Source organism: Sapajus apella, unplaced genomic scaffold (assembly GCF_009761245.1).
Source record: "Sapajus apella isolate SASKATOON/1434 unplaced genomic scaffold, GSC_monkey_1.0 scaffold121, whole genome shotgun sequence".
Lineage (NCBI taxonomy): Eukaryota > Metazoa > Chordata > Mammalia > Primates > Cebidae > Sapajus > Sapajus apella.
Genome location: NW_022437061.1, coordinates 3,167,427 through 3,189,552, shown reverse-complemented (window position 1 = coordinate 3,189,552; position 22,126 = coordinate 3,167,427). Strand labels below are relative to the sequence as shown.

The 22,126-nt window shown below is 39.4% G+C and overlaps 1 protein-coding gene across 2 annotated transcripts in view; it reads left to right on the top strand.

The window, feature by feature from the left end:
- The window catches only part of CDKL2 (cyclin dependent kinase like 2), a 50,358-nt gene extending 37,911 nt beyond the window's left edge, over positions 1-12,447 (top strand). For both annotated transcript variants that reach the window (XM_032261022.1, XM_032261021.1), the window contains 2 exons: positions 7,704-7,792; positions 9,834-12,447. In XM_032261022.1, coding sequence (XP_032116913.1) covers positions 7,704-7,769 — 66 coding nt within the window. In that variant the 3' untranslated portion in view covers positions 7,770-7,792; positions 9,834-12,447. The remainder of the gene's footprint in view (positions 1-7,703; positions 7,793-9,833) is intronic.
- Positions 12,448-22,126: the final 9,679 nt, after the last annotated feature.

The window sequence follows — 22,126 nt, the reverse complement described above, 5'->3', positions numbered from 1 at the left end:
GGACCACAGGCATACACCAACACACCTAGTTATGAGCCACTGTACCTGGCCTTTTTTTCTGGACACATGGTCTTGCTCTATTGCCCAGGCTGGAGTGCAATGGCATGCTCATAGCTCACTGCATCCTTGAGCTCCTCGGCTTACGCCATCTTTCCACCTCAATCTCCCAAGGAGCTGGGACTGCAGGTGCAGCCCACCATGCCTAGCTAATAATTTTTTTTTTTTTTTTTTTTTTTTTTTGAGACAGAGTTTCGCTCTTATTACCCAGGCTGGAGTGCAATGGCACGATCTCGGCTCACCGCAACCTCCGCCTCCTGGGTTCAGGCAATTCTCCTGCCTCAGCCTCCTGAGTAGCTGGGATTACAGGCACGCACCACCAGGCCCAGCTAATTTTTTGTATTTTTAGTAGAGACGGGGTTTCACCATGTTGACCAGGATGGTCTCGATCTCTTGACCTCGTGATCCACCCGCCTCGGCCTCCCAAAGTGCTGGGATTACAGGCATGAGCCACCGCGCCCGGCCTAATTTTTTTTTTTTTAAGAGATGGAATCTATTTATCCATTTCCCAGCTGAGGGACATTTGAGTTGTTTGCAGTTTTTGACAATTAAATATGAAGTGTTATATAAATATTTGTAAATGTGTTTTTTGTGTGTGAATATAGCATTTCACATTTAGTTGGTGAATACCTAAAAATGGATTTGCTGGGTCATATGGTTAAGTATATATTTAACTTTATAAGAGACTATCAAATTTTTCAAAAATGACTATGCCATTTTGCATTTCAACCAGAAATGCATAATAATGTCAGTTGTTCCTTATCCTCAGCAACACTTGGTATTGTCAGTTTAATTTTAACCATTCTAATAGATGTGAAGTGGCATCTCACTGTGGTTTTAATTTGTATTTCCCTAATAAAAAAGATGTTGAGAATCTTTTTATGTGCTTATTTGCACATGAAAGAGCTGTATATCTTCTTTGATGAAATATCTGCCCAAATCTTTTGTCTATTTTTAATGGGTTGTTTTCACATTGTTGAGTCATTATTTATTTTGATGTTCAAATTAGTCCAGTTTTGTCTAGTGGGATCCCCTTCAAGGTAGCTTCTGTCTCCTTTTGACATGTCCTCATCATTCTTTGAGGAATTCCTTGCCATCTGGTGCAACAGATAATGCAGATTGATTTGTACCAGCCTGGAATCAGCCATTTCTCCAAGGATCCCTAGTTTCCTTTTGTAGATAATCATAATTAGAAGTCAAGATCCGGGCTCTAGACGTGTTCATTGATTTGGGGGGAGTCATCGTTCTAAGGTCCTCTTAGTGGACAGAGCTAGGTACATAGACATATGCACATACATATACACATTTACTATGAGTTTATTTCTATTTATTTATCTATTAATTTTTCTGAGATGAAGTCTCACTCTGTCACCCAGGCTGGTGTGCTGTGACGCAATCTCAGCTCACTGCAACCTCCGCCTCCCGGGTTCAAGCAATTCTCCTGTCTCAGCCTCCCGAATAGCTGGGACTACAGGTGTATGCCACAATGCCTGGCTAATTTTTTGTATTTTTAGTAGAGACGGGGTTTCACAGTGATAGCCAGGATGGTCTCGATCTCCTGACTTCGTGATCCGGCTGCCTCGGCCTCCCAAATTGCTGGGATTACAGACATGAGCCACTGCACCCGGCTGAGTTTATTTCTATTTCTACCTGTAGTTACCAAAATATACAAAGATGCCTCTAATTCTAATCCAACACCCAGAGTTTGGTCTAGTTTACTATTCTCTTCTTTGACAATGAGAAATTTACCTGTATGTTATTCCATGTATAATTTAATATATGTGCTTATTTGATTAATTATTTTATATATATCTAACCTCCTGTTCTACTATAATTTCCTTTTTTAAAAAAAGATACGTTTGTCATGTTTTAACATTAAGGTTTTGTTATCTTCATAAAACAAGTTGAGCAGAGGTCTCTCTTTATTTCCTGAAAAAGTTTCATAAGCTGGTGTTATTTGTTCCTTGAATGATTGATAGAATTCTCTGGTGAAGCCATCTGTCCCAAGAATTTTATTTTGGGGAAGATTTTGGATAACAATTTCAATTTCTTTTTTCTTTTTTTTGAGACGGAGTTTGCTCTTGTTGCCCAGGCTTGAGTGCAATGGCCCGATCTCGACTCACTGCAGCCTTTGCCTCCTGAGTTCAAGCAATTCTCCTGCCTCAAGTAGCTGGGATTACAGGCATGCACCACCACGCCTGGCTAATTTTGTAATTTTAGTAGAGACTGGGTTTCTCCATGTTGGTCAGGCTGGTCTCAACTCCTGACCTCAGGTGATCCACCCGCCTCGGCCTCCCAAGGTGCTGGGATTACAGGCGTAAACCTCTGTGCCCGGCAATGATTTCAATTTCTTTAAAAGATATAGAGCTATTCGGATTTTCTGTTTCTTCTTGGGTCTCTTTTGGTAGGTCATATTTTTTAATCCTTTGATTCATGTCATACAATTTAAAAAATGTTGGCATGACGTTGTTCATAGTATTCTCTTATTGTCTTTTTGTTTTGTTTTTTGTTTTTGAGACAGAGTCTTGCTCTGTCACCCAGGCTGGAGTACAGTGGCAAAATCTCAACCCACTGCAAGCTCCACCTCCTGGGCTCAAGTGATTCTCCTGCCTCAGCCTCCCAAATTACTGGGATTACAGCTGTGAGCCACCATACCTGGCTAATTTTTGTATTTTTAGTAGAGATGGGGTTTTGCCATATTGGCTAGGCTGGTCTCAAACTTCTAATCTCAAGTGGTACACCTGCCTCAGTCTCCCAAAGTGCTTGGATTACTTTGGGATTACACTGCACCTGGCCTCTTATTGTCCTTTTAATATCTATAAAGACTGTGATGATGATTCTTTATTTTTATTATATTGTGTTCACTTTCTTTTTCTTGATCAGTATAATTAGGAGTTTGTCAATTTTGTTGTGGTTTTCAACAAAATCAAGCCTTTGGCATTGTTAATTTCCTCTGTTGTCTGTCAGTTCCCTATTTTGTTGATGTCTCCTCTTAGTTTTTCCCTTTTACTTACTTTGGGTTTATTCTGCTCAATTTTTCTAGGTTCTTAAAGAAACCTATCACTTGGTCACTTAGATTTTTTTTTTTTTTTTTTTTTGCTAATGTAAGCATGTAAAGCAATGCATTTTCCTCTAAGCACTGCTTTACCTTTATCCCACAGCTTTTGATATATTGTATTTTCATTTCTATGCTTATTAAAATCTACAAAGATACCTCTAATTCTAACCCAACAACACAGTTTGGTCTAGTTTACTACTCTCTTCTTTGAGAGTGAGAAATTTAGCTGTATGTTATTCTATGTATATTTACTTATTTGATTAATTATTTTGCATATATCTAACCTTTAATTTATTTTTTTTTAAAAAGATATCTGTGTCATGTTTTAACATTAAGGTTAGTCCAAACATTTTAAAATTTCCCTTAATTTTCCCATTTGTAATTTCTTCTCTGACCTATGAATTATTTAAAAATGTTGTTTAATAAGCAGGTATTTGAGGTTCCCTAATAGCTTATTATTGATTAATTTGTAATTTAATTCCATTGTGGTCAGAGAATACACTCAGTGTGATCTTGATTTTTTTAGATTCAGTGAGACATGTCTTATGGTCTATGGTTCATCTTGGTGCTTGACCTTGTTCCCTTGAAAAAATGTATATTCTTTGTTGTTTGATTAATTGTTCTATAAATGTAAAATTAGATCAAGATGGTTAGTAGTACAGTATTCTTCAGATCATCTATGCTCTTAATATTTTTTGTTTAGGTCTATCAGTTCTTGAAAGAGTACTGTTAAAATCTTTTATTATGTTGTTGAATTGCCTATTTCTCTCTTATGTCTGTTTACTTTTATTTAATTTAATTATTTATTTCAAGACAGAGTCTCGCTTTGTTGCCCAGGCTGGTCTTGCCCTTCTGAGCTCAAATGATCCACCTGCCTGTGCCTCCCAAAGTGCTGGGATTACAGGCATGAGCTACCACACCTAGCCTATATCTATTTATTTTTGCTTCATGTATTTTATTATTTTATTAATTTTCTTTAGAAATGGGGTCTCACTCTGTTGCCCAGGCTAGAGTACAGTGGCATGATCATAATTCACTGCAACCTTGAACTCCTGGGCTGAAGTGATCTTCCCACCTCAGCCTCCTGAGTAACTAAAACTACAGGCACAGGTCACCACACCCAGCTGATTTTTCTCTTTTTTATTTTGAGAGATGGGGTCTTGCTCTGTTGTTGTGACTGGCCTTGCTGTGTTGCTCAAACTGTTGACCTCCTTCTGAGCCTCCTGAGTAGCTGGGATTATAGGTGTGAGCCACTATACCTGGCTGCTTTTTGTATTTTAAATCTCTATTACTAGGTATTTGCACATAATTGTTTTGTCTTTCTGATACGTTGTCCTTTTATCATTATGAAATGCCTCTCTTTATCTTTGGTAGTAGTCTGTACCTTAACCATTCCAAACTTCTTATATGTATGTTTGCATAGTAAATCTTTTTGCTTTCATTTACTTTCACCCTGTCAGGTTTTTATGTTTATATTTAAAGTGTTTCTTTTGAAGACAGCATATAAATAGGAGCTTTCCTTTGTATCCATTCTGTCAATCTTTGCCTTTTAATTGGAATGTATATTTGTTTATTATTGCTGCTACCTTAGAGATATGGTATTCCCCCTTATCTGTAATTTTGTTTTCTGTAGTTTCAGTTACCTGTGGTCAACTGTGGTCTGAAAATGTTAAATGGGAAATTCCAGAAATAAATGGTTCTTAAGTTTTAAATTGCACACCATTCTGAATAGCCTGATGAAATCTCAAGCTGTCCGGCTCTGTTCTGCTGGGGACATGAATCCTCTCATTGTCCAGTGTATCCATGCTGTATACTTATGCTACCTGCTCTTTTATTACTTAGTAGCTGTCTAGGCTTTCAGATCAAAAAACCATAATACTCTACATTTAGGGCTTGGTACTATCTGAGGTTTCAGGCACCCACTGGGCGCCTTGGAACATGTCCCTCATGGATAAGGGGGGACTACTTATATACTAAATTCATATCCATTTATTATCTCATAGCTTCTGAGTTAGGCACAGCTGTTTCTCTGCATGAGTCTCACAGGTGGAAATCAAGGTGTCGGCAGGGCTGCATTATTTTCTGGAGGCATTAGGGGAGAAACCATTTCCAGGCTCGCTTAGGTTGTTTGGGTAATTTAGTTTCATATGGTTGTAGGGCAGAAGTCCCCATTTCCTTGTTGGCTGACAGCTAGGGGTTGTTCTCAGCTTCTAGAAGCCACTCACATTCCTTGGCTCATGGCCCACTTCCTCTGTCTTCAAGTCTTCAAAGCCAGCAACAGTGGTCAAATCTCTCTTAGACTTGAATCTCTTTGACCACTACTTCTGCCTCATCCCTGACTCACTCTGATGCTAAGAGCTCACATGATTACACTGGGCCCGCCTAGTCAGCTAATTAGTAACATTTATTCTATGTATAAAGTCCCCTCGTATCAGTACTGAAATTAGTTTGATTAACTAGCTATGGACAGGAATCTTAAGGGCATAGCTTTACAATCCTGTTGACCATAGAATGTTTAGACTGTTGACATTTACTGTGATAATTGATATTTTTGGATCTAGTCCCATCTTTTTATTGTTTGTTTTCTGTTTGTTCCTCTGTTTTTCCTTTTCAGTTTTCTTTTGTTTTTGAATATTTTTAGTATTTTTTCAGCAATATCTCTTTATATATTTTTTTAGTGATTGCTTGAGGAATTACAATATACATCAGTAATTTTTCATAGTCTACATTGTACCCCTCGAAATAAAAAGCAGGAACTGGCCATCCATTTCTCCATTATCCAGGAAAGACGTTGGTGTTGAGGTTGACATACCTATCAAAGACAGTAACTACCGTGGCTTCCAGTGCTTTGACAAAACCTCAGATGTGTGGTCTTCTGACCAACGTCTGTGATTTCATATTGTTGGAGCCTTTATTGTGTCCCTGGGGGTTGCAGCTGTCTGTAAGATTGCTGTGGCTGAACTGAGAAAGAAGACATATGCAGATTTCTACAGAAATTATGATTTTGTGAAAGATTTGGAGAAGTTGAGGAAGGCTGGTATCTTTCAGAGTACAAAATGATTTTGGAATACAAAGAATTTCTTTGGGTTGAATTACCTAGAAGTTTGTCACTCATCTGTGTTCCTGAACTATGAAGCATTAGTATGTGGTATAAGAAATAGTTTCTCTTGATAAATAATTAATAACAAAAAAGTGGAAAACGTATTCCCTTCTCCCCAGTTTGCAATTTATGTTACAACTTCATATGTACTACATCTGCATACCTTCAGAAGCCTAATACATTATATGTTTTGTTTTAAACAGTCACAAACATTTTAAACAATTTATGAGAAAAATGTTGTCTTTTATATTTACCTAGCTGTTTACCATTTCTGTTGGTCTCTCTTATTCCCTAGATTCCACTTTTCCTCTGGTATTTTTTTCCTTCAGCCTGAAAAACTTCCTTTAGCATTTCTTGCAGAGCAGGTCTGATGGTGACAAATATTCTTAGTTTTTCTTCATTTGAGACTGACTTTATTTTACTTTAATTCTGGAAATATGTTTTATTGGATATGGAATTTGAGTTGACATGTTTTGGTTTTTGTTTTCCTCCCAGCACTATAAAGATGTGATTCTTCTGTCTTCTGATCTCTGTAATTTCTGGCGGGAAATTGTCAGGCATTTGAGTTGTTTCCCTATATGTAGTGTTTCATTTTCCTATAGCTGCTTTCAAGATTTAATTTTTATCTTTTCGTTAGCTTAAATATGATGTATCTAGACATAGTTTTCTTTGTGTTTGTCCTGTTTGGGGTTTTCCAGCCTTCTTGAATCTGTAAACTTAAGTATTGTACCAGATTTGGGCAGTTGTTGGTCATCGTTTTTTGAAGTAATTTTTTTCTGCCATAGTCTCTCACCTCTCCTTCTGAGAGTCTAATGATATGTATGGTAGACTGTTTAGTATTTTCTCATAGGTTCCTGAGATCTGTTCACTTTTTCCTAATCACTTTTCTTTCTATTCTTCAGATTGGGCCATTTCTATTAATCTATTCTCAAGTTCTTTTACTTTTTACTTTATCATCTTCATTCTGCTATTAAGCCCATTCAGTGAAATTTTAAAATTTCAGATACTGTACTCTTTAGTCCTAAAATATACATTTGGCTCTCTTTTGTGGCTACTATTTCTCTGCTAAATATTCCTATCCCTTCATTCATTTCAAGTATGTTTTCCTTTACTTCATGTGGCAGAGTTATAAGGGCTGCTTCAAAGTCTTTGTATGATGGTTCCAACAGGTTTTTGTTTTTATATTTTGGTAATAAGTAGAAGAGATGGGTTGTAGTGGGCTTACAGTGTCATAGCAGATCAGAAGTATCTTTTAACATATGCATAAGCTAGGATCAAAGAATAACATCCACTCAGCAGTAATTTTGGGAATAAAAAAGGAAAAGAATAACATCCCCTTACTTCACCCTTTTCCATGTAGGCAACTTGAGCTTTGAATGAATAGTTAGTTCTAAACATCTGATATTTGAACAAATAGAATTGAAATTTTGAGGAAGTGGAACTTTTGCAATTACTGAGAACCTATGATGCTCTATTATTAATTTATAGGTATCAGGACTTCCCCTGTCAGATGATTCAGGGGCTGATTTGCCTCAAATGGAGCACCAGCACTGAGAATCATTTTGGTTCTGAACTGGGTAGGTCTGATTTTCCATGCTTAAGGCTGTGCAGCCTTTCACAGGTAATATTTTGTAGCTTGCTGAAGACTAATTTTTTCAGCTGAAACATTCTCCAATGATTGATTTTATGAGAATTTCTGATAAAGAGAGTTGTGCCACTTAGAAAACCAGAAGTAGTATTTATCTCTGGGATGATACCCCTTTTCATAGAGTGCATATCTCTTGCTCCTAAACTAAAATCCTGTATTTTATTGGATATAGTAATGTGAATTTAGGGTGACAAGTGCTCAAGAAAGATACATACCTGTCACCCTTATCAGTCATTTGCCCTGTGGGCCCGTAAAGCAAGAGTGACTGATTATAATCCCGCCTCGCTTAATGTTCTGACAGATGCATCCTTAGGTGATTTCACTGTTATGCTAACATCATGGTCTACTTATACAATTCTAGATTATATCATCCACTATACTCCTCGGCTACATGGTATAGCCTATTGCTTCTAGGCTACAAACCTGTACAGCATGTTACTATACTGACTACTGTAGGCAATTGTAGCACAGTGGTAAGTATTCATATATCAAAACATAGAAAAGATAATGCATTGCACTATGGTGTTATCATGGCTGCAATATCACTAGGCAATAAGAATTTTCAGCTTCATGATAATCTTATGGGACCACCATTTTATATGCAGCCCATTGTTGACCAAAACATTGTTATACAGTGCATGCTACACTTGGCAATACTTTTCCCAATAAAGAGAGATCAATGCTGTACCAAATGATTGCTTTCCTTTTAAATATAACTTTTTAGCATTAAAAAAAAACAAAACAAAAATCAAACTTTTTTTTTTTTTTTTTTTTTTTTTTTTTTTTAATGGGATCTCACTCCATTGCCCAGGCTGGAGTGCAGTAGCATAATCTTGGCTGACTGTGACTTCTGCCTCCTAGGCAGAAGCAATCCTCCTACCCCCGCCTCCCGAGTAGCTGGGACCACAGGTGTGTGACACAACACCCCACTAATTTTTTGTATTTTTGGTAGAGATGGGGTTTCACCATGTTGCCTGGGCTGGCCTTGAGCCTCTGAGCTCGAGTGATCTACCCACCTTGGCCTCCCAAAGTGCTAGAATTAGAGGTATGAGCCACTGTGCTTGGCCAGTCAGATGTTTTTGAGTGATAATTTATTTGTTCAAGTAAGTCATTCAATGTTTAATATCTCATTAACTATGTAAAATATTATGATGATAGAATCCCACATTCTCATAACTGTATTTTTTTTTTTTTTTTGAGACAGTATCTCGCTCTGTCATCCAGGTTGGAGTGCAGTGGTACAATCTTGGCTTACTGCAACCTCCGCCTCCTGGGTTCAAGTGATCCTCATGTGTCAGCCTCCCAAGTAGCTGGGATCACAGGTGTGTGTCACCACACCCAGCTAATTTTTGTATATTTAGTACAGATGGGGTTTCACCATGTTGGTCAGGCTGGTCTCAAATTCCTGACCTTAGATCATTCACCCGTCTTGGCCTCCCAAAGTGCTGGGATTACAGGAATGAGCTACCACGCCCAGCCCATAACTGTATTAATTAATCTATTAACCTTTACAAAGCATTTTGAGCATCTGTGACATCAAAGGTAAATTTACTATGAAGTAAACAAAGCTTTAGTTTTGATCTTTCATTTGCACAGGTTCTTTCAAGGCCCTGGAAGAGTCTTTGCAATGCATTCATTTGAGTTAATTCATGTTGAACAATGAAAAACTAATTCATACAAACTGTATAAACTACAGGCTCTGCAAAACTTGCATGTGTTTTGTCAAAATTAGTTATTATTTGCATAAAAGGAGATATGCGTTACACATGATAGTTTTGATCAGTAATTATTCTAAAGATTGTCTTAAAAATTTACTTTTGATACATCTAATTGAAATATAAGGTTTTCTCAAGCTACATAGTGCCCACCAATATTATCAATATATATATGTGTGAGAAAGCAAGTGAGAAAGAAATTAAATTTTAGACTTTATGTAAAATAGTTGGTGGTATATTCTTCTGTGCTTTTAGACGCTGCTCTTGCACTTGAGATGACATCTTCTTGCAGCAAGAGTGCTGATATCCCAAGAGGAGAGATTCATAGTTTTGATCATTTCCTTCTGAGCTACCTGCAGTTTCCGAGAAAGGCCTTCTAGAAGAAGTAAAGACAAAGACTTCCAAATGTTTCCAAGGAAGATTGAACAAGTGCCCCTCCCTAACTGTTATCCCATCACCTTTCACATCCACTGATGCTATATCAAGATATATCCAGTGGAAGAACAGTGATATGGTTCTTGTTACACGAATGTGTATTTACTGTTAGGAGATTGTTTATTTTAAGTCACCCATGATTAAAAGTGTGTAAAAAAGGGGAACAGAGAAAAATGTTATAAAAAGGCCATGTTACTCAGGCATTGAACTTTGTGTGTTTTCTGTATAAATGCGTATATTTATTTAGGAGAGAGTTTGGTGGGGGTAGGGGATAAAAATTACAATCAGTTGAAGAAAATTGAAGAAACCAGGATCAGTAAGAGAAACTGTTTGCTTTACCCGAATTTAGCTATGAAAACACACTTAAAAATCTTACTTGCCTCTAGATATTAGGGGAATATGTAACTGCTGTCCGTGGGTAGATGTGTATCTTTGGTTTCAGTAATTATTGTTGATGTTCTATCATTATATTATAGGATTCTGGCCACTATGCTGATCTTCTAAGAACCACACTAATGCAAGCCTGACAGAGAAACCTTCTCTTTTGAATGACTTACCACAACTCTGGCATTAGGTAGTTCTCTGTATTGTAAGATTCTGGTGCTAATGTTCCATACAGAATTGATCAGGACTGATTTACTCTTCTGTGGACCAATTGCTATTGAACTGCCCAGCTGAAGAGGCTCTGGGGAGGGAATGTTCATTATTATGGACTCCACTTTTGTCCCCTGGTAGTTTAAGGGTGATACTAGAATCCAGAGAAGTTCCTGTCTCTTTGTGACCTCAAACACTAAGGCCTTCTCAAATGCTTTTCACCACGGTGCAAAATCATTTACCTACATTCCACACATCTTTTCCAAGGTATGAATCCAAAACATTTTAGGTGAGAGGAATAAACCAAGTTGGCTACAGGTTCCTGATTTCTGCACTTATTATTTTAGAGAATGGTTGTTTAGGGAACCAGAATTTGTGTGAGTTTTTTGCCTTAGCCAATTAATACTGTGTTGCTTTTTTCCCCAAAAGCCATTAACTAGAACTTAGCCGAAGAGTTTAAATAGAACTTTTCTTTATTACTCTGAGGAACTTAGCCTCAAAACAGTAGGACATTCAAGAGGAGGCAAATAAGGGGTTTCAATGTACAAGTGTATAGGTGGTGGTTAAATTAAAATTTGGTCTTGATTTAAAAGCTCTACTTTTAATCTGTGACCAGGTGTTTGACTACACTGGTATGGCTAACATGCTGAAAAAACTAGGGTATCAGCATTAATAGCCTTCACATTAAAACGTTATTATTTTATTTTTACTTTAAAAAAAACTGCCAATAGATTCTACAGCATGGCAAGCAGGTAATACTTCAAGTCAAATGGCGCTTCAGCTTACTTCAATACTATTTTTCTGTGAAGATCAGTGTGAAAAGATCTGCTCAATGTTTGAGGTTCTAGGATCAATTACCTTCCAATTTTTATGCTAGCTTTTGATATCTTTTGCCTATTAAAACACCTTTGAACTTTAGAATTAAGGAAGTAAAAATTATTTACTATGTCAAAGTTACGACTTGAGGATCGTATCTAATTAGAACCGTGGCAGAACTACTAGAAAAAGAAGATTCTGCAAATTGGTTTCAGTGATTCTTGTTGATGTAATCATAATCATCAGCAGTAATAGATATTGAACCAAATGATCCTTTTTTTAAGTTTAAGGTTATTTAGTGTCTCTTTGTAAGGATCTGATGTAGTCACACACTAATAGGGAATATATGTATGTGGGAGCAGTGGGCTTGCTGTGTGTATGTATGTTTTAACAATAAATATTATCTTACTGAGTGCCATAGATGCTTTTAATTTAGATTTATTTAATTAAAGTTACTATAAATAATATATACACTGTTATATGGTATTTAGCAAATAAGTTTGAAATCTGTTAATTCTTCTTCTGGAAAACTTTGGAGGTAGGGGTGGCAAGCTAATTTTCTTGTATAGCCGGTGATATAAGCAGCATGGTCATAAAATAACATGTCTTGTAAAGACTAACTAGTAAAAGTTGTGACAGAACCTGGTTTTCCTGACTTAAAATCCCTTGCTTGCTTAGAATATCTGACTTCCCATTGAAATGGAACATAGAAAATGTGTTTTCTTATGTGACTCTCATTATTGGTTCCTTTATCTTAGCTGTGCTGCAGTGTAAGGCTGGACCTGTAATACACTACATATCAGACTAGGCTGAAAAATATGGTCGATTTGTTTTCTACGCCCTCCTCTATATAACTGAACCATGGGCAGGGAATTAATGAAGCAACAGAGCACTGCTCCTAAGGCTTTAGGCTACTCTTAGTGAATTGGACTAAATGGATTTGTCTCTGTTGTTTTGCATTGTTTTTGCATTAGAAGCAGGTGCTTAACACTCCTCTATATGAATAAAAAATTATGTTCTCACATTGTCTTCTCAAGGGTCTTATTTTTTCTCTTGATAGCTTCAGACATGAAATAACTTGAAAATGTAGTTGACGTACAGCATATTTTTTCTTAATATGCCCTCTGAGAAGTAAGTACCTTATGTTATCACTTGTGGTTTAGAGCTTTGTGTTTATAGATAGTTGTGGACATCTGATGCTGAATATATTCTGAAAACTTTTCTTTAAAACAAAACCCCATCCACAAAACAGCATGTTCCTTTGTTTTCAGTGAAAATTTAGTTTTGCCCATTGCACTTTCCTAGTTTCTATATTCTCTACTTTGGCACTCAGGGTCATCTCCTGTAGAAGTGAAGAAGGTAAAATTTTGGAAAATGTATTGTCTGGTGAAACTCCGGTAAAATTTTGGAAAATGTCTTGTTGATTAACATGAACATATAAGAAGGTTCAATTCAGCATGTTTTCCTATCCCTAAGCTAGGGTAGGGTTTCCTGTCAGTCCGGAGAACAGCTTTCCTATCAGTTTACCTCCATCCAGCTACCTCATCTGCTCCAGACCTGGAAGGTTATCGTCATTAATCTTGCTGCTAGGATTTAAAACTGTCCCTTGACCCCCCAAAATCATGTTTTAATTGGTCACTTCTCTCCTCAAACTGTTTTATTATTTTATTTTTATAGTTTTTATAGACACAGGATGTCACTACGTTGCCCAGGCTGGTCTTTAGCTCCTGAGCTCAAACGATCCTCCCGCCTCAGCCTCCCAAAGTGCTAGAATTACAGGCATGAGCCACCATGCCTGGCCTCCCCAACCTATTTTTAGTTATCTTCCTTGGCTTGTCACTCCTTTTGTTTACATGTATACCTATCCTCCCAACTAGTTTTTTTTTCCCCTTTACCTAGAAAAGCCATTTATTGAAAGGTGTTAAGTTGCTCTTCAACCCACCAGAAGAGTCTGAAGGTACACAGGCAAGAACAATACCCAGTGTTACTGCCTCACTAAATTCTCAGTATCTATAAAGATGGGGAGCCTTATTTATCTATTTTTGTTCCACATCATCTAGCGCCGTGATTTCTAGAATGACAATCGTAACAATAACCCTATGAAAGTAGGAATGTTATTCATGTTTTATAGCCAAGATAATAGACTTAGAAAACTTAAGGAATTGACTCACTGTCACTTAATAAATAACAGAGCCATGAGTGTTGAAATAAACATATGACTATGATTATTTAGAGCTGGAATTAATTTTAAAAATCTGTTTAGATAATATAACATTGAGAGCTTAGACTCCTGGAGCTATATGCCTCCTCATTTGTTTCTAGAGGAGGAGGCAAGGAGTTTCCCCAGCCATTAAATAGCACTTCACTGTCATTGAGCCTAATTTGGATACTGGTCATCCCTGAATCAATCACAGTAGCCAGGGGAATGGCGAGCACTGATGTGCTTGGATCTTGGGCCTCTGTTAAATTCCCTTCCCTGAATTGATAATGAGAGCAAAGGGAAACTGGATTATACTGATTGGCTTAGGCCAATAGCAGCCCACCCATGGAACCACATGGCTTCCACAGAGCAGGGCAGGCATAGAATGAACACTGGAGAAACAATCACAGTGCTAACCAGAGATGGACATTTTCAAAGCTGTAAAAGGAATGCTTCATTTTAGATCTGGGCAGATCTGCCAAATTGTCCCTCGGAAAGACTGTACTAATGTATATTCTCACCCACAGTAGATGAAAAAATTTTCTCTTTAGATATTAATAGTTTCCATTTTGGCCAGATAATGGGTGAAACTTATCTTCCTTTGGCTTACATTTTCTTGATTACTACTGAGGTTACACATATTCTCATACCTTTTATGTATATATATTGGTCATTTGAATTGCTTCTGTCAGTAAAATATATTAAGGTCTTTAAAAAAGGTAAAGCAGATTTTAGTTTGAGTATCAGAGACTTCCCTCTGTAGATGGCCTTCCTATATCTGACAACAAGGCAAAAACCAGATTCAGATAATATGGTTTGGCTCAAAACATATTGTGAATAAAAAATGATTTTTGAGAAATGCAACACAGCCAGAAGAATTTTTTTTTTTTTTTTTTTTTTTTTTTTTTTGAGATGGAGTCTCATACTGTTGCCTAGGCTGGAGTGAAGTGGTGCAGTCTTGGCTCGCTGCAACCTCCGCCTCCCAGGTGCAAGCAATTCTTCTGCCTCAGCCTCTGGAGTAGCTGGGATTACAGGCGTGCACCACCACGCCAGGCTAATTTTTGTATTTTTAGTGGAGACGGGGTTTTGCCATGTTTGCCAGGCTGGTCACAACCTCCCAAAGTGCTGGGATTACAGGTGTGAGCCATTGCGTCCGGCCAGAATGTATTTTTGAATTACACTTGTCTTAAGTAAGATAGTAAGGTCCCCCTTTTTTTTTTACTGGGTTTTGGGAGGAAATAAGTCAATGAGAGATTAGCACATCTCCCTCCTGGGGCAGAGGGATGAAAGAGAAGCCAGTTCTGCTTGGATGGACAGGAATTATTTAAGGAAAGTTATGAAAGATCTGAGCTCTGGGATTGCGCCGTTGACCTGACATCCGTTTCTCTGGGATGACACCCTACTCCCTTGGCTCTGCCTAGGACTGCCTTGTGCTGACAAGCCGTGATCCAGGAGGTGGCAGTAAAGTCCCTCTCACTGCAAGCCATATCCTTCCCAAGGGCAAAAATGCTGCAATCTATGACAAATTTTAGCTGAGGGGTATTATCTGTTTCTTTTTGTCCATGCATTCAATAAATGGTCTTCTTTTTCCATTGTAAAGAGCATAGTGTTAAGGAGTGCTCAAACTATTTGAACTACAGGCTTGGCCAGGGAGAACTGTAAAAGGCCATCAGACAGCACTGCTAGTGGAGGGGCGCTGCCTGGTGGGTGGATGTTGTTAGCGAAACACTCCAGTAGTGCAGGTGCCTAGGTGTTTAGGAAGCAGAAGAGATCCAATGCACTTGACTTCCTCAGTCTCTGAGATTATGTCAGGGCCTCCCTAGTATTAGCAGGTGGTTGGTAACTCAGAGATCAGCAAGGCAAAGCCAGTGGCTAGACGGGGGTCTAGGCTGGTGGGAGCATGGAGGTGGCGGGAAAGAGCCGTGGACTTCACTGAGAACCCCGAGCAAGAAAAACAAGTTGGAGAATTATGAAAGCAAATTTTCCTCACAAAATGAAATGTTGGCATATGGATAAAGACAGAGTGGAAGGAAAAATTTTACCTCCAGGTATATCAGCCTAATAAGAGTTCTGAACGTCTTTGGAATTAATTTGAAACATCGTTTTCAATTGTGATGTCTGTGTAAGTGGCAAAATGTAAGTCAAAATTCCTAATGCTTGGAAATGTGAAGATTAGTCTGCACTGGCACTGGCTTTCTTTCTTGATTTTATTTGGAGTGCAGCATAGGGAGTTTGCATGGTGCAACCCCAGACACATTTCCAACCTTTAAAGCAGTTGGTTAATATGTGTGTTAAGCCAGCCGTCAGTGCACTCAAATTCCAAATCTGAAAACGTACAAGGCATAATGTTGTTTTGGGAAAATAAGCCATGTATTTTGTGTCTAAAATTTAAACCTTTGATATATTTCTCAACATGTTGACTTGAAAAACAAAATCACCAAAAAAAAAAACGAAAAGGAAGTATAGAAAAGGAGAAATGTATTGCTGATACAGACAAAGAACTTTAAAATACCCTTTGAACAAATTTTTACTGCCACGACTCTATGAAATCTGCCTCCATTCTGAGTGAGGGTGAGTATCTAATTATCCAGGTGGAGTAAATTGTGAACGGTGTTTCTAAAGAAGTCAAAATGTTTATTATGTGCAGAACATGTAATAATATTTTTATTTAGAACATAATCTAGGAAGTAAATAAATTTTGCTGGTGGAAAATCAATTTCTCTGTGCTTCTTGAAGATATCTTTGAAGAATTACAGTTTGAAGTGCTATCCCAAATAATTAGCCTTCCAAGGAAACCTGTGAGTCTTGACCTGGCCCTGGAGGACGGGTTTTAGAAATAGAATTGGACTCAGTTTAAAAAAGAGAGAGTGATAGATCCTGCTAATAGAAGTTTGGGAGAATTACAAAATTAAGTTGGCAATTGAATTGGAGCGTTCTCTATCTCTGGTTGCCATTCCTACCTACCCTGCAACAGACTACTGAAAGAAAATTGCATCTTCAGTGAAACAGAATTCATTTTAAAAAGTCCTGAAAGGAGATTGAAACCATACATTGATGACCAGGAACTATTTTATTTCGGTGAGACATGTGTGCCTTATCTTTCTCTCCTCAATAATTCTTTTTTTCTGGGTGAAGATTTTTAAATCTTTTTTCTTTTTTTTTTTTTTTTGCTCTTGTTGCCCAGGCTGGAGTGCAATGGTGCGATCTTGGCTCACTGCAACCTCTACCTCCTGGGTTCAAGCGATTCTCCTGCCTCAGTCTCCTAAGTAGCTGGGATTACAGGCCTGACTCACCACACCTGGCCTTTGTTCACTTCTTGTTGAACAAAGAAGTTCAACAGGCATGCGCCACCTCGCCTGGCTAGTTTTGTATTTTTAGTAGAGACAGGGTTTCACCATGTTGGTCAGGCTAGTCTGGAACTCCTGACCTTAGGTGATCCACATGCCTCAGCCTCCCAAAGTGCTGGGATTACAAGCATGAACCACCGCACCTGGTCAAGATCTTCAAATCTTGAGGCTTCCCCTGACATATGTGAACTGATATGTAGAAGCAAATAGGGTTAGATAACAGGATGTTTAAAAATTCATTTATTTAACAAATATTTATTGATTGCAGAGCATGTTTTAAGTCCTGGGGATAAAGAAGTGAACAAAGGCCAGATGTGGTGACTCAGGCTTGTAAGCCCAGCACTTTGGGAGGCTGAGGTAGATGGATTGCTTGAGCTCAGGAGTTTAAAAGCAGCCTGGGCACCATGACAAAACCCCATCATTACAAAAAATACAAAAATTGATCTGGCATCATGGTGCATGCCTGTAGTCTCTGTCCCAGCTGAGGTGAGAGGATCTTTGGAGCTCAGGAGGTTGAGCCTGCAGTGAGCTGTGATCATGCCACTGCACTCTGGTCTGAGCAATAGAGCAAGATCCTGTCTCAAAAAAAAAAAAAAAAAAAAAAAAAAACTAAGCAAAATAGACAAAAATCTCTGCAAATAACAAACAATGGCCGGGTGCAGTGGCAGTGGCTCATGCCTGTAATCCCAGCACTTTGGGAGTCCAAGGGAGCGGATCACCTGGGGTCAGGAGTTTGAGACTAGCCTGGCCACCATGGTGAAACCCCATCTCTACTAAAAATCCAAAAATAGCCAGACAAGGTGACAGGCGCCTATAATCCCAGCTACTCAGGAGGTTGAGGCAGGAGAATCGCTTGAACCAGGGAGGCGGAAGTTGCAGTCAGCCGATATCCTGCCATTGCACTCCAGCCTGGGCAATGAGAGCGAAACTCCTTCTTAAAACAAACAAACAAACATAACAAAGAATACCTACGGATGCTTCAATGTGAAACATTGTGGGTCTAAAAAAGCCAGGAACAGGGAGAGGAGGTGGGTCTCTGCCTTCACATTTTGATAGGGTGGCCAGGGAACTGAGCGGTGGAATTTTATGAACATCCTGAAGAAAGGGAAGGAGCCATGTGGATATCTGGGGGAAGAGCAGGCAGACCAGCAAGGGCACAGACCCTGAGGAGGGAGTGTGCTTGGCTAGTTTGAGAAACAGCGAGGAGGACAGTGTGTGTGAAGTGGAGTGAGAAAGGAAGAGAGTAGTGTGACGTGAGTTCAGAGAGAAGTAGGGTGGGGATGGGGAGTGGGTAGGCCCGGTCCCACAGGCCACTCTAAAGACCTGGACATCCGTGTCAAAGGTTGCAGCGGTGACTATTTGTTTGTGATGATCCCTTTTGCACAAATCATTGAACTCCTACTGTCCGATCTACATTTTTCCAATGATGAAACTGAGAGAGAGATTTTCTCTTTGGAATGTATCTTTGCTTTTGTGGTTCTCTGGCTAGCCAACTGCGTGATGTGTAGGGTTACATTTAAGACTGTTGAAAGATTTCTGGCTTAAATTTACCCTGGGAAGGACAAATGCTTATTGATACATACTAAAAAATATTCACGGAAATCCTACTTAATTCAGCCTTGGTAACTACCAGTCAACAGAATATTCAAATATTTGTTTGATAAACAAAAGCTACAACTATAATTAGTGTGCATTTACTGACATCCTGTACACTGCGGCATTTAAAATTTTTCCAGTTAGTGCATAACTTATGTCTAGTAAAATACATAAATCTGACTTATATAACATGATGATTTTTATACATGTATACACTACTCAGACCAAGCAAGATACAAACTACTTCCAGCTTCTAACATTCTCTCTCTTGCCCCTTCCTCAACCCAAGGTCATCATTATTCTGGCTTCTATCACCATGGATTATTTTTGCCTGTTCCTGAATTTCATGTAAAATGGAATCTTACTATATGTATTCTTTTGTGACTGACTTCTTTCACTCAGTATGAAATCTGTGAGAATCATCTATGTATGAATAGCAGTAATTTGTTGGTTTTCATTGCTGTGTAGCATTCTAGTGTAGGGAAAAAGAAGCAACGGATTTACCGATTCTACTGCAGGTGGACATTTGTGTTGTTTTCAGTCTAGAGCTATTTTGTCGCACTTCAGTGTGTGTGTGTGTGTGGTTTTTTTTGTTTGTTTGTTTGTTTGACAAGAGTTTTGCTTGTGTTGCCCAGGCTGGAGTGTAGTGGTGCCATCTTGGCTCACTGCAACCTCCATCTCCTTGGTTCAAGAGATTCTCCTGCCTCAGCCTCCTGAGTATCTGGGACTACAGACAGGCGCCACCATGCCCAGCTAATTTTTGTATTTTTAGTAGAGATGGGGTTTCACCATGTTGGCCAGCCTGGTCTTGAACTCCTGACCTCAGGTGATTCATCCACCTCGGCTTCCCAAAGTGCTGGGATTACAGATGTAAGCCACAATGCCCGGCCACCTCAGTGGTTGTACTTGATGATGACCCCATGCGTTGCTGAGGTTTATAGAACTGATTGCCCCACACACCTTGTTCAGTTGTGTCTACTCTTTCATACCTCCCACCCTTGACTGGTTTCTCTCTCTGCTCTTTAGAACAAGCCTGGAGCTTCCTATAGGAATCTGATCTCTACTTACATTTGACTGCAAAACTAAATGAAATAAGCTCTGTGCTTGAAAAAGTTATGGTTCTCTTTATTTATTATTATTATCATTTTTGAGACTGGGTCTCACTCTGTTGCCTAGGCTGGTGTACAGTGGTGTGATAATAGCTCACTGCAGCATCCCAAGCAGCGGCGACTACAGGCACACACCCCTGGACTTGACTGATCTCCCTACCTCAGCCTCCCAAAGTGTTGGGATTATGGGTGAAAGCCACCATACCTGGCCTATTTTTTCTTTTATTATTATTATTATTATTATTATTTTGAGACAGGGTATCCAGGTGGGAGTGCAGTGGTATGATCATAGCTCATTGCAACCTCGACCTCCTGGGCTCAAGCAATCCTCCCATCTCAGTCTCCTGAGTAGCTGGGTCTACAGGCTCATGCCACTACTCCCAGCTAATTTTGTGTTTTTGGATTTTTTTTGTAGAGATGGTTTTTCGCCATGTTGCCCAGGCTAGTCTCCAAATCCTGGGATCAAATGATCTACCCACCTCCGCCTTCCCAAATGCTAGGATTACAGGAGTGAGCCACCAGGCCTGGCCTATTTTTTCTTATGTATAAAAGTGCTTGAGCCGGGTGTGGTGGCTCACACCTATAATCCCAGCACTTTGGGAGGCCGAGGTAGATGGATCACTTGAGGTCAGGAGTTCGAGACCAGCCTGGCCAACATGGTGAAACCCCATCTCTACTAAAAATACAAAAATTAGCCAGGTGTGGTGGTACACCCCTGTAATCCCAGCTTCCTGGGAGGCTGAGGCAGGAGAATTGCTTGAACTGGGAGGCAGAGGTTGCAGTGAGCTGAGATTGCTCCATTGCATTCCAGCCTGGGTGAAAAGTGCGAAATTGCATCTCAAAAAAAATAAAGTGCTTGAATATTGTAACCCTGTTTTCTTTAGAATCAAAGCCAGCTTTCTTTAGATTATGTAGCTGCTCTGGAAGTTTGTAGTTACTTCTATGAAAATTGGACACTTCTTGTTGTGGACAGAAGTATGTTCCCCCAAATTCATATGTTGAAGCCTTAGCCTCCTCAGTACTTCACCATGTGACTGTTTGGAGATGGAGCCTTTAATTGTTTGGAGATGGAACCTTTAAAGAGGTGATTAATTTAAAATGAGGCTGTTAGGATGGGCCCTAATCCAATCTGACTGGTGTCTTTATAAGAAGAGGAAATCTAGTCACACAAGAGAGACACCAGTGGCACATGTAAACAGAGAAATGACCATCTGAAGAGAAGCAAGAGGGTGGCCGTCTGCAAGACAGGGAGAGAGGCCTCAGAGGAAAGAAGCAGGAAGCAGGAGTAGACTCCAAAGGTGGGGTTTACACATCAGACCATACTGAGGACTAGTTAAAATGGGGGTGGAGAGTGAGAAGGAAGCCCCCTTCAATACCTTTCAATCAGACACACCCACCAGTGTGCCACGTCAATTTACCATTGTCATGACAACACCCAGGAGTGACTGCCCCTTTCCATAGAAGTGACCCAATGACCCAAAATTTACTACCCCTTCCCTGAAAACTTCTGCATAAATCACACCTTAATCTGTATCCACTTATGGGTGGGTGTAAATATGACTGCAAAACTGCCCCGAGGTACTACTCTCTGCCTGCGGGGTAGCCCTGAGTCACAAAGCTGTAACACTGCCTTTTCAATAAATCTGTTTCCTTCTACCTCTGTTTTTCCCTTGAATTCTCTCCTACGTAAAGCCAAGAACCCTCACAGGCTAACCCACACTTTTGGGCTTACCTGCCCTACTTCAAAACCAACCTTGATGGCACTGTGGTCTGAGACTTCGAGCCCTCAGAAATACATTCTGTTGTTTAAGCCATGCAGTCTGATATTTTGTTAAAGCAGCCCTGGCAAACTAGCAGACCTCCTCAAACAATTTTTCATATGACATGAGGTAACAGTTATAGAACAAGTAGCCTCTTTAAAAATTTTTCATTTTTAATCAGGAAGCTAGCCAATTCCATTGTTGACCATGGTTTAAATGTGTCACAAACCAATTGTTCAGTAGCAGACCCCACACAGCCTACATATCCTTCATATCCTTCTGGCTAAGCTGTCTCTTGTTGGCATGTGCTGCTCACAAAGCCCTGCAAGGCGCTTCCTCACTGCTTAGGTGGACGGTAGCCTCTGTAATGAGACAGGTGTTCAATATAAGGTGCTGCTGTTTCCTAATTGTCCAAAAGTTGCTGCTGTTTTGCAGGTGTCAGAGCAGGAGTGGGTTCTGTGCAGAGGTGGAGATAATGGCCCCCTCCTCAAATCTGTGCCACACTGTGTCATCTTGACCCCAAATCAGCACTGTTATGTTCAGAGGGCACCAACGTCTCTTAAGACACTGACATCAGCTTCTGGTGCTCACTGCCAACTATGGAGGCTCAAATTCAATCCAAGGGGCCGGCTGGTGGCGGTGGTTGTGGGAGGTAAATGCTAGCTCATTTCTTCTCTTTCTTCCTTTGCAC